This window comes from Stylophora pistillata, chromosome 6 (genome assembly GCF_964205215.1).
Source record: "Stylophora pistillata chromosome 6, jaStyPist1.2, whole genome shotgun sequence".
NCBI lineage: Eukaryota > Metazoa > Cnidaria > Anthozoa > Scleractinia > Pocilloporidae > Stylophora > Stylophora pistillata.
The window spans coordinates 29,562,015-29,578,262 of record NC_142524.1 but is presented as its reverse complement, the minus strand read 5'-3'; the positions used below and the strand labels follow the sequence as shown (position 1 = coordinate 29,578,262).

The following is a 16,248-nucleotide window of genomic DNA, read 5'->3' as shown; positions in this document are numbered from 1 at the left end:
TAGCGTGATTTTACTAGCCTCTTAAATGAGACGGAAATGCTTATGAAATCGAAGTTTTTTCACTTTAATCTTTTCATTCGTAATTTTGGGCAGATTTTGGATGAAAAGTAAACCCCAGTGGTTTTTTAAAACGCCGGATAGGAACATTTTGGCGGATATCTTACGAGTGAACTTTAAACGTTATGCAGCGGTCGCTAATGGCCAATATTTTTCTGGGCGAGCGTACCGGAGAGTGAGTCGAGTGCAAAGCACGAGTCATCCGCAAAAGTAAGGAGGAGTGCGAAAAAAGAAAAAGAGTTTCAAGAAATTGCGAAAGGACCTAAGGGCAAGTCTGTTCATTTAGTCCATTAAGTCATTCTTTTAACTAGATAGAGTGGAGTGAACCCCTCTAATAACTCTGCTGAAAGGTTTTGTTCACTAGCGTTAATTACAAGAACGTTTTAGTCGAAAAGAGCTCATCTAAAGCGCACATGGTTTTTGTGTGACTCTAGTTGGCGGTTTGTTTGAGGTACTTTTCTCCCTGGGAAGGGTACAGTGGCACTTGACGCTGCCGATTTGAATTTTTTTTTCCAAAGAAAATCATGAACGGAGCCATTGTTTGGTTATCTTTAACGACTGCTGATAAACAAAAGGAAACAATTAAAGTTCCATCGTCTTTCGTTCTATCTGATATTTTGAAACATATTCTGTGTGGTTCTTCATCTGGCTAGAAAAACGCCCCGAGAATGAAGACAATTTCAAGCTCTTCAACTGTTTATTACAAGTTGTTTTTAACTTATAACGAAAAATGAAACAGCAGATTAACAACAAAAAATTTGTTTGAGTCTGGCTTTCACTGCATTTCTGATTGATTTGATCTTCCAACAATAAAGAATCGGGTTTAATGACGAGTTTAAGTAAACTAAAGTCACTGTACACGCCTTTGTAATAAAAAGCAAAGAGGCTATAGGTTTACTCTGAGGCAAAACTTGTCCCAGTATACCTACTACAACATGCGGTGAGAAACAAACGACCATCGTGGCTTGCACCCAAAGGGCGCTGGATACTGCCTTCCTGTAACGCGCGACAGTTAGCGGAGTCATATGATGCATAGCGGAGACTGCTCGGTTGTGATTGTGACGGAGCGTGCAGAATATCTTGGTGTAAGTGAATATCGCGGTTGCTAGACATAATGTTATAATTGTATAGATGCACCATGAGTAGAGGAGGAAATTATACAGGGGCAGTACTGCAATGCTAATGGCCGTGATCCAAAAGGCAGCTGCAACCACGTATGTTCGCTTCAAAGTAACAACATGTTTGAATTTCTGTCCCAATGACAGGCCGAGTAGTCTGTCCACGCTTATCGCAGTCACCGTCAACAGAGAGACCAGGGTTAAGATGTTTCCGGTCATGAATAGGATGGAGACAACAATTTGACAATGAATCAATCGCTTATTTGCGGTAGTTATCCAATAGTAGGCAGCGAGAGGCCCGATCAATGCTCCAACGCAAATATCAGTTGTTGCAAGACAGCCAAAAAAGAGCTTTGAGGGTGGACGGATGGAAGGCTCCTTACGAAGAGCATCGAGTATTACAGCGTTTCCCAGAAATGCAACCAAGGACAGAAAAATGTTAAAAGCTGCGAAAAATATCAACAACTGCTTCACGTCTTCAACAAGGGCTTCGTCAAGGGAACAGTATAAGTTCTCCGCAGTTGTTTGTTTTCCAACGAAAGTTTCGTTTTCCATCCTTATCTTTTTCTTGTGAATCGCAAAGTTTTTTTCTGAATTGGGATGAATGAAGCACTTCGGTACCGTACGTGAAAAGGTTGTATTGCCTGGCTATAAATAGTCGCAGCATTCAACGCCAGTTGTGAATCATTCATATATTACTTCTGTTTCAAAAGCGGGGTTTTCATTAATTTGGTTCAAACTGAGGTCAATTTCACCTGTCTTTTATTCATTACCCTCCTACTACTGACATCGCGTCAAAATAGCGGACAATTCAAGATTGTCGACAACGACGCAAAGATACATTATGCCTTTAATTATCATCAAATCTTGAATTATGTATTTTTGAAATGAGCACGTCCGTAGCACTTACTAGCACTTCCACTGAGCGAGGTTTTCGGTTCTGATTGGGGGGCGATCCATCAGGCTATCAATTGTGACTCGCATTGGCTGGTAGACTTGACGTTTTAATCTTTATTACATCTGGAAAGAAGAGTTCTCCAACACTGCTATCACAATTATAATATCGACATTTTAATTTTGAATACATTTACCCTCGAGTAAAAAACGTTCAGTCATTATGAGAAATTAAGTTTTGCATAAATAGGCTGCAGAGTCAAGAAAAAAATTAATTTAAGTTTTGCCTAAATATGCTGCAGAGCCAAAAAGAGATAAATGAACCATTTAATCTATTGATGATAACCTGTCTTTGCAATTTATCAACTTCTATGTCAGTTCAATATTGGTTTTTCATCTAAAAAGCTTTCTCAATTTGTTATTTTTTAATTTTAAAGTTATCAAAATGGTCGCGTTTGTATTTAAAGTCTATTTAACCTCGGCGTTGTGATATGATAGTGGAAGAAGATAGAAATACGGGACCCGAAAATTTTTTTTTACCTTTTGATTTAGTTTTCATTTAACTTTGGCTATAAATGGAAAATTTGACTTGATCGATTGAAATTCATGAAACTGATAAAAACGGCTCTGGGTTAAGTTTGCTGTATGAGCAGTTGGCTGAGCGATGATGTATGTACAAAGGCACGTTCCGGCAGCCAAAATCGTCAACGGTTCTTTAATTTTGACTCCAAACCATGCTGAAGTAAAAGAGGTCATACATAGATTTTTTTATTTAGCATGGAGGGAAGCCAGCCCGCACTGTTTACTTTGTATTTTCATTTCCATTGAAAGTTGCAACGTGACATGAATTATAAATGAATAAAGGCTGATAGTTTCTAAAGAGACTGTTTGGCGCTGCGTCGGTGGGGGTAACGAAATAATTTGAATATATCAACAAAGTTGAAATGGTAAATTGGCCACCGTTATGGTTATAAAAGCTGACGTTTCGAGCGTTAGCCCATCGTCGGAGCGAATAGAGGAATTATGGGTTGTATGTGCTTTTAAAGGCAGAAAATGGAGCTACGTGATTGGTGGGAACATGGCAACGAGAAAAACACGAATAAATTAGTGGAATGAAAAGCGTTCGTTGATACCTGTGGGATTTAGACTGCCGGTTTGAAAGATGAGCCTTTGTTCGAGAGTTTTGCGGCTTTCCGTGCTACCTGAGTGTAAGGAAAGACCGCAGATTGCCGTATGTTGCTTAGAATGATTGGGTAAATTAAAATGTCTAGCGAATTATAAATGAATTATAAATGGTCTTATATGCGTCGAAGCCAAAGTTTCGAGCAGCAAAAGGAATAAAAAGAGGAGTAAGCATATGACATTTCAATTCTTATAATAAAGAATCATTCAAAGTTATTAAGGTTGAAGTCAGTGATGGTCTGTTTGGTAGAGTTTGAAGTAAATAGGGTGGCTGTTGGAAAAGAAAGTAAACTTCTCAATTTTCAAATTGACTCCTGCTAAGCCTTTAAAAAATGTTGATATTTTTCTTGTTGGACATGCTAGAACAGCATAGCCCATAATTCGAATAAAACTGCCCGACTAAAGTTATACATTCTACCTGAAGTACTTGTAGGTTAAGACTCAAAGAAGCGCGCCATTTCTTTTGTGCGTGTTTTCGGTGGAAAGGGAGGAAGGTATGAGGATAGGCTAAATGAGCAAGTGGTGGGTGCACCCACCGCTAACCGACCCTTTACAACCTAACTTAGAGTATAAAGTGTTTATAATTTCTTGATGGGTATGCATACATATATACATACATACATACGTTTATTGCAACTCTCAAGCTAGGTTTTTCAGTTACAAAGCCTACATTAAATTATTGTAATGTCATAGTAACATTAGTAAGAATTAGTGAGAATTGAAAGATCAGTACTCCTCAAGAAAAATGTCAAGTCCAACAAAAAAGTATTTCCGCTAGCCCTCGACTACAATCCTATCCGCCCTGATATTCAGAGGGTTATCCAAAAGCATGCTCATCTCTTAAGATCGTCACCTGAGTTATCGGAAATTTTTCCATCAAAATCGATTTTTCCAGCATATCGCCGTACCAAAAACCTCAAAGACATTTTGGTGCCTTCTAGATTTTGTGTGGGTGGGAAAGTTAGTCAGGCAGAGAAGGAAACGGGAGGGTGTTTTAATTGCTCTTCTAGATGCGACCTTTGGAAGAATTTTTTAATTCAAGATTCCAAATTTAAGAGTTTTTCCACAGGCCGAACCTATAAGATTTGCCAAAACTTGTCTTGCTCTTCCAGAAATGTTGTTTACTTGGCCTCGTGTTAGAAATGCAATTTACAATACGTGGGTTCTACTTCCACTGAATTCAAGGTGCGTTTTCGTAATCACAAGTCGTCTATGCGAACAAACAAAAAAAAAACGTGCGAGCTTGCAGTCCACTTCAATTGTACCAAACACGAAATTTCTGAAATTAATTTTATTGTTATTGAGAAAATTACCAGCCAAGGGGACGCAGCTTATATTGATAGATTATTACATACGAGAGAGGCCTACTGGACCGCACAACTTTGTATACTTAGTCCCCACGGACTTAACAAAACACGCGAATTCAGATCCAAAAATCGCGTCCGCTATAATACGTAATTAGGGCATCATTTACACAATGTAATTGAGTTCTTCGCAACCAATCGTGGTTATTTCGCCCCTTGCACATTCTTGCCTTTTACTTATTATTATATCCTATTATTTAGGTCTGGAATGCATTACGCAATACTATTTATATTTCTTAAGTTTAGTATAAATTCAGGTCATTCTGTAAACCTACTAGGACTTTTAGTTTTTATGTAAATACGTTCCACCTGAAGAAGGCCGAAGGCCGAAACGTCGCCACATTAAAGCTGGAACAGTTAAAAGTTTGCTTCATGTTTCATCGTTTTACACTTACTAAATATATATATATATATATATATATAACTGCAGACAGTGCACACTGTTTCGACCTATGTGGGTCTCATCAGTGCAGTGCAGACACTGGGCCAAGCTCTGGAATAAACCATTGCCTGGGCGCTACACTTGTGGGACCAAGTGCAGGCATGTTGCCATGCGAGAGTGCTCAAATCACAACTAAGGTGATGAGCTTCGCCCGAAGGCTAAGTGCATGGCAACCCCAGTGTAGAGTGCTCAATCGCAAGGTAGCCAAAAGGCAAAGCCAAGCGAGAGCTATCTAACTGCAGACAGTGCACACTGTTTCGACCTATGTGGGTCTCATCAGTGCAGTGCAGACACTGGGCCAAGCTCTGGAATAAACCATTGCCTGGGCGCTACACTTGTGGGACCAAGTGCAGGCATGTTGCCATGCGAGAGTGCTCAAATCACAACTAAGGTGATGAGCTTCGCCCGAAGGCTAAGTGCATGGCAACCCCAGTGTAGAGTGCTCAATCGCAAGGTAGCCAAAAGGCAAAGCCAAGCGAGAGCTATCTAACTGCAGACAGTGCACACTGTTTCGACCTATGTGGGTCTCATCAGTGCAGTGCAGACACTGGGCCAAGCTCTGGAATAAACCATTGCCTGGGCGCTGCACTTGTGGGACCAAGTGCAGACACGTTGCCATGCGAGAGTGCTCAAATCACAACTAAGGTGATATAAGTAAATCTAAAGCTAATACAATATAAATACAAAAGGCCAGTACACGTTAAAAACACTAGTAAGCTAATACAAAAATTACACAAGAATAGAAGATAGAAACGATTCATCTTTGCGCAACATTTCCACTAAGGAGCGCATTCAGTAGGCGGAGCGTAAAGGTGTTTACATTCTCAGCTGCTTTTAAGTCCTTTTGGAGGTTATTCCACAATTTGCATCCGCGATACGTGAATGCATGTTGTCCAGAGGACAGGCGGCATCGTGGGATGTGGAGCAGATTACGTGATCTTGTTACCCTACTGTGAATACGAGATCGTGGGACAAACGTGTTAGCCAGATATTCAGGAACTAAATTATTTACACATTTAAATACCATCACAGCATCGTTGAAATAAAGTCTCTCCTTAACAGTGAGCCAATTAAGAGATTTTATGCCTTGGGAGATGTGGTCAAATTTCTTAAGACCTAATACAATACGGGCAGCGAAGTTTTGCACTAGCTGAAGCTTCTTTATATTTCTTTGACATGTGTTGACCCATAGAGTTGAACAATAATACATTGTACTGAAGACAAAAGCGTTCATCAAAAGTAAGAGAGTTTTCCTGTCCAAAAGGTGTTTGATCCTGCTGATCTGTACTACTTTGAAAATACAGTTAGAAGTACTTTTAACAATATGATCGTTATATGTTAAGGACTGGTCGATGTAGACTCCAAGGTCCTTTGCCACAGGGACTGGTGTTATTTCCTTTCCAAAGAGTGAAATTGACGTTGGAGGCAATTTCCGCAGTAGTTGAGGGACACCAACTGGTAAGATTGTAGTTTTAGCTGGGTTTATTAGAAGTGAAAACTGACAGCACCATCGGCAGATTTCACTCAAATCTTCGTTCAGATAGCCAAATACGCGAGCGATGTCAGTTGAGCGAAAGGATAGGTATAATTTACAGTCATCGACGTAGCACACAGATTTGCAGTGGGTTGGAACGGACAAGAGATCATTTACATAGATGGTAAATAACACGGGCCCCAAGATAGAACCCTGAGGAACTCCGTATTTAAGAGGAAGCGGGTCTGAGATAGCATCCCCAATGCACAATCTCTGGCTACGACCAGACAGGTATTTATGAAACCACTCCAAGCTCGAAGAGGCAACACCTATACTCTGTAACTTCTGAAGGAGAATATCATGTCTGATACTGTCGAATGCCTTAGACATATCTAGTAGCACGACAAAGGACACTTCACTCTTATCAATAGCCATGAGAAAATCATCCGTTACGTGTAAGAGAGCAGTTTCTGTCGAGTGACATTTTCGATTACCGCTCTGATTTTTAGATAGCTTCTTGTTGGTAGTTATGTAGTCAACGAACTGACGGTGAGCTAATCTCTGAGACACCTTAGATAGTATTGGAAGTAATGAGATGGGCCGGTGATTACAGGAATCTTCGGGGTTGCCAGACTTTAACACAGGAGTAACTTCAGCCATTTTCCATACTTTCGGGAAACAATTAGATCTAAATGAGTTATTCATAATGCTTGTAATAATTGGTACTATGACTGGCAAACAGTCCTTGAGGACTGTATACCTTTTCTCCCTACCATTCTATATCCGCTTCCTTCCATACTTACTGGGAGAACTTGTATAAGATGCCGTCAAAAGATTTTGCAATCATTTCCTCCACCTGTATGAACGTTATGATTGTTCAGTGGCGATGCTGTAAGGAGGTATTAGATCCAGGTCATTCTTAAAGGCTAAAGGGCCAGAGGATTGTTTCCAAGATCGGCCAAAATTAGTTATAAACGAGGACAAATCTCCTAAAAGATTATAATTTTTACCAGTCTAGGATATCTTCCGCCGGGCAGGATCTTCAAAGATGAAATCGTGGAAAGAACTAAACCTCTCAGTAAGTGGATCTCGCATCGACACGACTACAAATTAAAAGTACCTAGGTGTCTATCTGGAGCCTACATTGAATCTTCACAAGCACTTTTACAAAACATACAAGAAATCTGCAGGAAGAGTGAATTTATTACGACGAATCCGTTCTAACACTGACACCTTAAGCGCTGAACGAATCTACAGAGCAATGATAATGCCCATATTCACTTATTTCGGTCAAATTACGCTTGGTTGGTCAGAGACACGAAGATGCCAAATAAGAAACCTGGAACAACGTAGTCACAGGATTATTCTGCAAAACTCAAAATGTCTAAACTGTGAACTCCGTCTGCCCACAATTGAAAATTTTTTAAAGAAAAAGGCTTGTTTATTTGTTTTTGATTGCCTAAAAGGCAATGTTTGTAGTCCTTTCAAAGAATATTTTAAATTGTTAACCCACGATTTTAATACGAGGAACAAAGAGACCACCGTTGCTCTGCTGAAAGTGAGACTTGACTTTGCTCGGAAAAGTTTTTATTTTTTAGGAGCTTCAGCTTTTAATTTTTTACCCTTAAAAATCAAGCAAATTAGCAGTAGGGTACCATTTAGGGAGTCTTTAGATCAATGTTTTGCATAGGGCATTTAATTAGGTGCGTAGTCATTCTTATCTTATTCTAGTTTTTATCCTTATATTATGTTATTTAGACAGGACCCCCTTGATAACAGTGCTCCTGCACTGAAAGGCTATCCTGTATAAATATTCGTTATTATTATTATTATTATTATTATTATAATGTGGTTCTTCCATAACGACATTTTAGTACTCGATGATAAAATATTTCTATAACATTTGCATTTTCTTTTTCCTTCTAAAAAGGCGGAAGTCACATGAGAACAAAAGATTTAAATTGATGTTGTGTATGGTGACGTAGAACATCTGGCGATCTTTCAGCTGCAAACGCTGTCGTATTCTTTTTTAAACTTTTTGTGCGCTATCTTACATGTTTGTTTTTTGATATAAGAAAGATTTTCACTATTTAGCGGGGTAACCAATTGCATTAAGACTTTGGAATATTCTCTAATGTTAGTGCAGATTTTCCGATGTTCATGGTGCAAGACTGCATATTATGAAAATAGTTTCAAATTTATGTTCGAAGCGCACATACAAATCCCTACGTCAGATCAAAACTGCCTAAGTCTCTTCCTTGTATCAGACAAAAATCCCCAATCCCCAGTTTCTTCAAGGGAAATCCAAACATGTGTGAATGAATTCAGAGCGAGCTCACCTGTTTTTTTTTTTTTTTTTCCCTTTTCTAAGGGAACACAACAACTCATATCTTCAAGCAGCTGTTGAACATCAAAATAAATAGATCGCTCGGAAAATTTAGTGACAGTTAATTTCTTTGCCAACACAGTATGTTTTGAATGGTCTTTTTCACTGCTCGTCTCACTGACTTCATCTTCCAAAAGTAAAGAACGGGGTTCAGTGACGAGTGTAGATATACCATAGTGATTGTTATCACTCTAGCAAGGAAAAATGACGAGGACGTTTTTTCGTGAGCCGAGGTCTTGGCTCCCACAAAACTTACCGCAGAAAACGGCAAATAACACAAAACTAACGCGACCTGCAGCCACAGCGCAGCGAGCGTTGGCTTCTGATGTCGCGCTTTATCTAATCGGCGACAAGTTTCATTCATTTGCTGTGGGAAAACTTGTCTCCGATGATTACTAAGAGAGCAAAATATTTTAGTATATGAGAAAATAGACGTCAGCAAACACAATGATATTACTACAGTAGCGTATAAAAAGCTTAGAAAGTAGTTAACAAAAAACAACGTTCCTGAGATAGCGCACACAATCCAAAAGGCGAGGAGTAGCACATGCGTTCGCTTTGAAGTGACAACATCTTTGTAGTGTAGGCCTAGTAAGAGGGCGAGAAGTCTGTTCACGCTTACGGCGGTCGTCGTCAGCAAAGTGACTCCACTTAAAGTGTAGCTTGCTATGGTGCCAGAGAATAATATATACGGACAGACGTCCCAACGTCTGTTTGTTAGTGTTAATATATAAGCGACATGGAGGGGCCCTGAAATAAGACCAACCCCGAGATCAGAGATAGAGAGACAACGAAGCAAGAGCTTAGACGGCCGATTGAGTGAAGTTTCCTTGCGCAAGGCCAAAAGCGTCAGGAAATTCCACGTGAAAGCTGTAATCGAAAGCAAAATGTTCGTCGCTAAAATATACACCAACCATTCGTGAGTTTCTTCAGCTAAAACTACGGAGCAATACAGTCGCTCAAGGTTTTGCTTTCCCATTGCTCAGCGCTAGCCCAGTGTAGAGCAATTTCTAATCGTATCAACGTGAGCTCGAAACTTTACACATACTCTGATTATAAACGCAATTTGTATGTATACTAGTTTTCCATGTCTTGAATTAAGAATGATTGTAAAGATCAAGATACTCATTTCGCTAAGAAAAACAGATGCCATCTGTTTTGATTAGCGAAATACATATGGTTTCGATGTCAAAACACTTGGTTGTATGCGAGGTTAGTGCCTTCTAACAATTTTTTTGCGCACCCGAAAGAGTTTCACCAGTTTCTGTAACGAATATTTTCTTTCGTAACTTTAAATTTTTAAATTTTTGACGCCGGGTTATAGATTGGTACACTGTAAGAAAAGACATATGTGGAACTCTGTTTCCATGGAAACATTGATTGGTTGTAATACTTTGAATCTATTCCTTAGGCATATTGTTGTAGCAGACAGATGGGATTTCATTTTCAAATTTTCACCAAGTTTGAACCTTGCTGCAAGCCTCTTCTGAAAAAGCTCAGAGGTCGTTATAACAGTCACATGAAGATCTAAGAGAAAAAAATTATACCTGAGTCTAAAACGCTCAGTCGCTATCCATATCATGCAACTTATAATTTGAAAATGTAGATTGACTCCATTGGTAAGCCCTCCGTACACGCTAATCGGGTTGAAATGTCTGTCAGGAAGCGGAGCTTTTCAAAAATGCTTCTTATTGTGGATGATTTTAAAAGACGCAGTTTTTTGTGGGATATGTGCATTTTCATGGATGCAGTCATGCGTTTCCGCCACCCATCGCCTCTCCCCTTTTACATCAACGATCCGGCAAGTATGAATGGAAAACATTTCATTCCTTCTTCGTTGTAGAGAGGAAACTTCTTTTTGCCTTTTCAAAGTGGAAACGCCGTTTTCAAACATATCCAACCCAGTGTGCACGAGGCCCAAGTCATCTAATCTTAGTTCCCTCTCGTTTGCATGCATGGTCTTGAAATCACATGATGGACAATTTTCTAAATAACAACTGCAAAAACGCCATAAAATGAATACTCTTTTTCTCCTAGTGCCAACCAGGAGGCCCTCGCATATTGCCGCCTGGAATACGAGCTCTACATCCATCTTATTGTCATGGAAGCCATTGGCTGACCCCTACTTTCTTCACGGCATACCCCGTGGTTACCTCATCACTTACAACAGAATAGATGGTCTGGAATCCACCGTACAAGTACAAGTGCACAGCTCAACATTGTCTCTGGAGGTGGAAAGTTTAGACGAGTACGTTGAGTATCAATTCAGGGTTTGTGCCTTTACAGTGAAGGGAGCAGGTCCTTTTTACAGTATCAACTGCACAACAGATCAGGATGGTAAGGAAAGTAACAAGTGATATAAATTTTCATTCGTTGTTTAAAATATATCAAGAAAGAGCAGGAATGGTGAAGTCAGGATGATAACGCTCTTCATTCGTCGTTGTAGTTCTGAAACGATTTCTGAAACTGTTGTCATTAGCCTGTATCTTCAAAAGCTTACCCTGTACGTAGCTCATCGTTTTATCTGTGGTTTCTAGTAACACGTTCAGCTACATCCCGGGCTGGGTTACACATATGGGTGGAATTTTTTGTCTGTTCTGGGTCCAGAGGTTTTCCTTCCGTAAAAACCACGACTGTAGACCCTCGACTTAAACCTAGAATCGATGTCAGTCCTCCACTCAGCTCTAATTTTCCCTCACTGAGCGGAGGGTTGACTTTGGATGAGCAAAATTAAAGTACTGGTAATATTTATAATGGTAATTGAACTGAGTGGAGTGCAATTTGGGTTGAAATCATATACGCGTGATTTCAAAATCGAACGAGCGCGCAGAGCTCGTTCGATTTGAAATCACAAGTATGATTTCAGACCAGAATTGCTCGACACGAAGTTCAATTGCCACTTTATTACATCCATTTTGAAATCGCCCAAATACAGGACTTGGTCAATTCAAATATTTTACTGATGCAGTACTGAGCCGGGTTTTAAATAATAAGTGGAACCGGAAACCCTTTTACATCTTATTTTGTATGCAAAACAGAAAGACGGACGTCATGTGTCAAAGACTCAGTCAAGCGTAAAATGATGCGATTTTGAGCAAAAAAAAGGTGCGATTCGTGAATAAATCGCACCAATTAGAGCCAATCAGATTACAGGGACCACCAGTGATTTCAAAATGGATGTAATAAATTTGGTGAATTTGGTATGCACAGTCCGTTCGATAATCTGGTCAAACGATGTGTCCACTCTTTATATCTCAGGTTCCCTCATATTCACCATCCTCCTCTTTTTTGTATTGTCTATGATTGGTGGGGCAAATGCTCCTCCTGCCCTACTAGAAGCGCCGTCCTTGGAAAGGGATTAAAAGACCGGGATATCAAACTAAACGTTGATGAAGCATATAAGTATGTCAATTTATCTTTAGCCCCAGGAGCTCCCCCGCAACACGTTTTTGGCTACAACATCAGCAAACATGACATCCAGGTCCTTTGGGAGGAAGTTCCCTTTCGTGACGTCAATGGCATCCTGCTTGGATATATGGTTTTCTTCAATGAGTCATCGGACGAAGTCTTTAATGAAACTGTTCCATTTCCAAGAAAAAACGTCACTTTAAGCTTTCTAAGACCATATACCTTCTACACGATACAAGTGCTCGCATTTACCATAAAAGGAAATGGCCCAAAGAGCCCGCCAATAATCGTAAGAACAGAAGAAGAAGGTAAGAAACATGACAGAAGAATTCAGACACAGTTGCCTTTAATGTGATGTTAGGTCCAGAGTTCCTTTAAAATAAAAATTCAAAATTATTTTTGCACCCGAATCAGTCTTTTAGTGAATTTGAACCTTTTAGTGTTTTCCTTTCATAAGCGAGTTCTTCATTACGCAAAGACATGGTGATTTTTAAAATTCCAGCTTCTGGAATCATCATGTTTGGAGCCTCACGGGGGAAAATGCGACTTCTTAACCCATCAACAGTCAGGAAGGAAAAGGAGAAATCTAGCTGTAAAGTCGTCTTTTGCTCGGTAGATTGCTTGTCCACTAATCTTTTCTCAAAATATGAGTTGCTTTTCACATTCGACTTTGAATTGAGATGCTCTGTAAAAAATTTTTTTTCAGCTCTTGTTTCATTGTCTCTACAGCACCTCAGGTATACCCCTGGAATGTGACTGGGTACAACACTACCTCTCGGTCTATCCACTTACAGTGGTCTGCTATTCCACAGGAATTAGTGGCTGGCGTTTTACGGGAATACAGAGTAGTCTACGTCGAATTGAACGATTTGAATTATCCGGTAAAGACGCATGTGCTAAGAATGCCAATCGACCAATTGTCTGTAAACCTGACAAATCTTGAAAAGTATACCAACTACAGTTTTCAAATTCAAGGAATCAGCAAGTTCTTTGGTGTAAATAGTCCACCCATTATTATCATCACAGATCAAGATGGTAAGATATAAAGTCAGTGTTCTTGCTGCGTTTTTTCGTAGTGGGGGGGGGGGGGGTGGGGGAGTAAGAAATGGCAGGCAACTTTATTACCTTCCCCCCTGCCAGGGGTGTGAGGGCTGCATAGGCATCTAGGGGCAAGAGTTTTCCATGTGTGGACGCCATTTTGTCAACCGTGACGTTTCTCAATGAATGCTGGGCCTTTTCGTTTGGCCGAGATAAGAATGGAAAGGAGGGATGAATCTGATCAAAACACGCAGGATTTCTTCAACATATGATGTATTTTCAAACCAGTATTATGTGATAGACATCTTCAAAACATTGTTTGGATGGAGACAAGTGATATATTTCCAAAAAGTTGGAAAAATCGTTGGATAACTTCGGCGAATGTTTTTAGTCCCGGATCTTGGTGAAATAGCAGGTAACATTTAGTTGAACAGCCGTTTAAATGCTACCGACTCTCAAAAAAAACCCTGAAAGTAACAAAGCTACAATCATAGTGATTAGGTTGCGTTTACTGTGCCCTACCTCTTGCACAGCCGTTATCAAGTCATCCCAATTTTTTTTTCATAAGTATTTGACGAATTTTCGTCGTATATTTGCAACTCGTGAACGTGCGGTTGGAATCCTTCTGCGATAGAGGGCCAGACGTCTGGTAACATCTCAACTTTGCGAACGGGACTTTGAGCGCGATGCTCGACGAGGAAAGTGTACCATGAGTCTCTTGGTCAAGACAAAAGTCCGCGTCCTACCAGCCTCGAAATGTCTCACTAAATTTTGATTGACAGATTAAATAATTGTACCATTACTGAAATAGCAGTTGCTTTGGGTCCAGACCCCAGAATTTCTCAAAGACCAGCCAGGGATTGTCGGAGGGCGATTAATAGTGTACTCAATTATTTATGTTGACGGAGAGTTGAAGGTAAATCGGAGAAAGAGGAAACTTGATGAGACTTATTTGACAAAACCTGTCCACAATATATACTCCTAGTATTTTTTTCTCTTTCATTTGTGTTTAGTGCCGAGTCATCCACCGCTGAATATCATCTCAACTAACACAAGTTCCACAAGTCTATTGATCACATGGGAACACATTCCCAAGAAACTCATTCATGGCATTCTCCTGGGATACCGAGTGTTTTATCATCAGCGCGCAAACGAATATTATGGGGGAAGAAGGAACAGAAGATCAGTCGAAACTATTAACGAAACAATTCGAACCTTACCCCCGAATGCAACATCTCTTAGGATATTCAACCTAAAAAAGTTTACTTATTATTCCTTCCAAGTTGTTGGCTTTACGAGTAAAGGCGACGGCCAAATAAGCCTAACTTATAACGTGAGCACAGATGAGGACAGTAAGTATATTGCGACCATCTTAGTTGTTAAATAATTGAGTAGAATAATTGTGATATTATCTGGATACAAGAAATTTTACCAGAATGTCATGGGCCTCGTGATTCTGATGATGTGATCTCTTGCTGCTGCTGGAGACACACCAAATATATATATTTTTTTACGGGCTTGCGCACTATAATAAAAACTGATATATCCCATATGTACGCACACGTGTTCTGTACGGTATTTTTTTTTGCAATAGCCAACATACAGCCAGATTAAATCGTGGTGTTCTTTAGCTGTGTTATGTAGCTCAGGTATAGATCTCCTGACTACGTTACAATAATCACAGATGAGTAAACTTGTAGAATAAATGTTCCACTTGATCTTTTATATCCATTTCAATAATGTGTTTCAATCCTTACAATCTGACTCGTAAGATCTGATTAGATGATTCGACTCTAATGATCTTGCTTAGCTTGGTCTTAATCGTAAGATCTGATTGGAAAGATTTGTAGACTAGATGGAAACGTGACAAAAACGAAAACGGAACGTCAACAACAAACTAGAGCACATCGTCAATGCCATAATATGCAAACTAAACCCAGTACCGCGCGGGTAGGGCAAAGCTGAATATGATGTATTGCAATTAACAAAGCTGCCGGGGCGTAGCAAGTCATGTTTGGCTTGTAAGCCTGTTTCATACTTCGTAAGTATAGTGCGGTTGGGGAAGGTATGTATATTCCGAGAAATTTAAATGTACCGAGAAAAGTTTGTAAGCCCGCGCTTAGTAGCTTGAAGGGAGCTACGCGCCCGATTTCATATTGTGGACGATCAAACTTCGATGGCATCTTTCTTCGACGTAACAGGAAAAAGATAGGAAGCGCCAAGTGCATAAAGCTAGCAAAACAATAATGTTCAATTTTAAAAATACTAAACCAATTGAAAAGTGCATTTTTTTGTTTTTTAAGTCCCTAGTAAGCCACCTATGGGACCTAGCGCGGTTAACTTGAGCGGACCACATTCCATTTTGGTTTCCTGGAAACCAGTCCCAGAGGGTTTTGTGCACGGTATCTTGTTAGGATATCGCATCCTCTACAGAGTACTAAGTATAGCTGAAGTAAACGTGAGGCAACCTACGGTAACTGCGACAGCCAAACCAACAGCACTAAATATTACCTTGACACAGCTTCTGAATTACGCTGTATATGACATACGAGTGTTAGCATTCACAGTGAAAGGGGACGGAATGGAGACTCGAAGCATAATAGCTGGTACGTAGAAGTTGTTAAAAAGAATGGCCAGAAAAACGAGACAGAGAAAAGAAAAAAACCTAGGATATTGATATTTCAAGTCATTAACAACTTAAAATTCAGCTACTCATGAGGTTATGGCTTAAAATGTTTTTCGGGTTTTCCCGTCTTTCTCTTTGTAAGCTCAAATTAAGAAATCATGAAAATAAAACGTCTTAGTAGATTATTGCATATTTAATTTTTTGGAGAAAAAAAATATAGCCGCAAGCACCAGTACAAAAAAGAGTGCGTATTATCTCT

The 16,248-nt window shown here is 39.7% G+C and overlaps 2 protein-coding genes across 2 annotated transcripts in view; one reads left to right on the top strand and one right to left on the bottom strand.

Moving 5' to 3' along the window:
- Positions 1-16,248, top strand: part of LOC111340843 (protein sidekick-1) — a 51,543-nt gene that overhangs the window by 30,289 nt on the left and 5,006 nt on the right. The window contains exons 15-19 of the mRNA XM_022947755.2: positions 10,955-11,254; positions 12,340-12,633; positions 13,055-13,360; positions 14,377-14,715; positions 15,667-15,969. Coding sequence (XP_022803490.2) covers positions 10,955-11,254; positions 12,340-12,633; positions 13,055-13,360; positions 14,377-14,715; positions 15,667-15,969 — 1,542 coding nt within the window. The remainder of the gene's footprint in view (positions 1-10,954; positions 11,255-12,339; positions 12,634-13,054; positions 13,361-14,376; positions 14,716-15,666; positions 15,970-16,248) is intronic.
- Positions 736-2,418, bottom strand: LOC111340844 (adenosine receptor A1-like). Its single transcript, XM_022947757.2, has one exon. It carries the CDS (start codon positions 1,728-1,730, stop codon positions 801-803), a length of 930 nt encoding a protein of 309 aa, XP_022803492.2. The 5' UTR covers positions 1,731-2,418; the 3' UTR covers positions 736-800.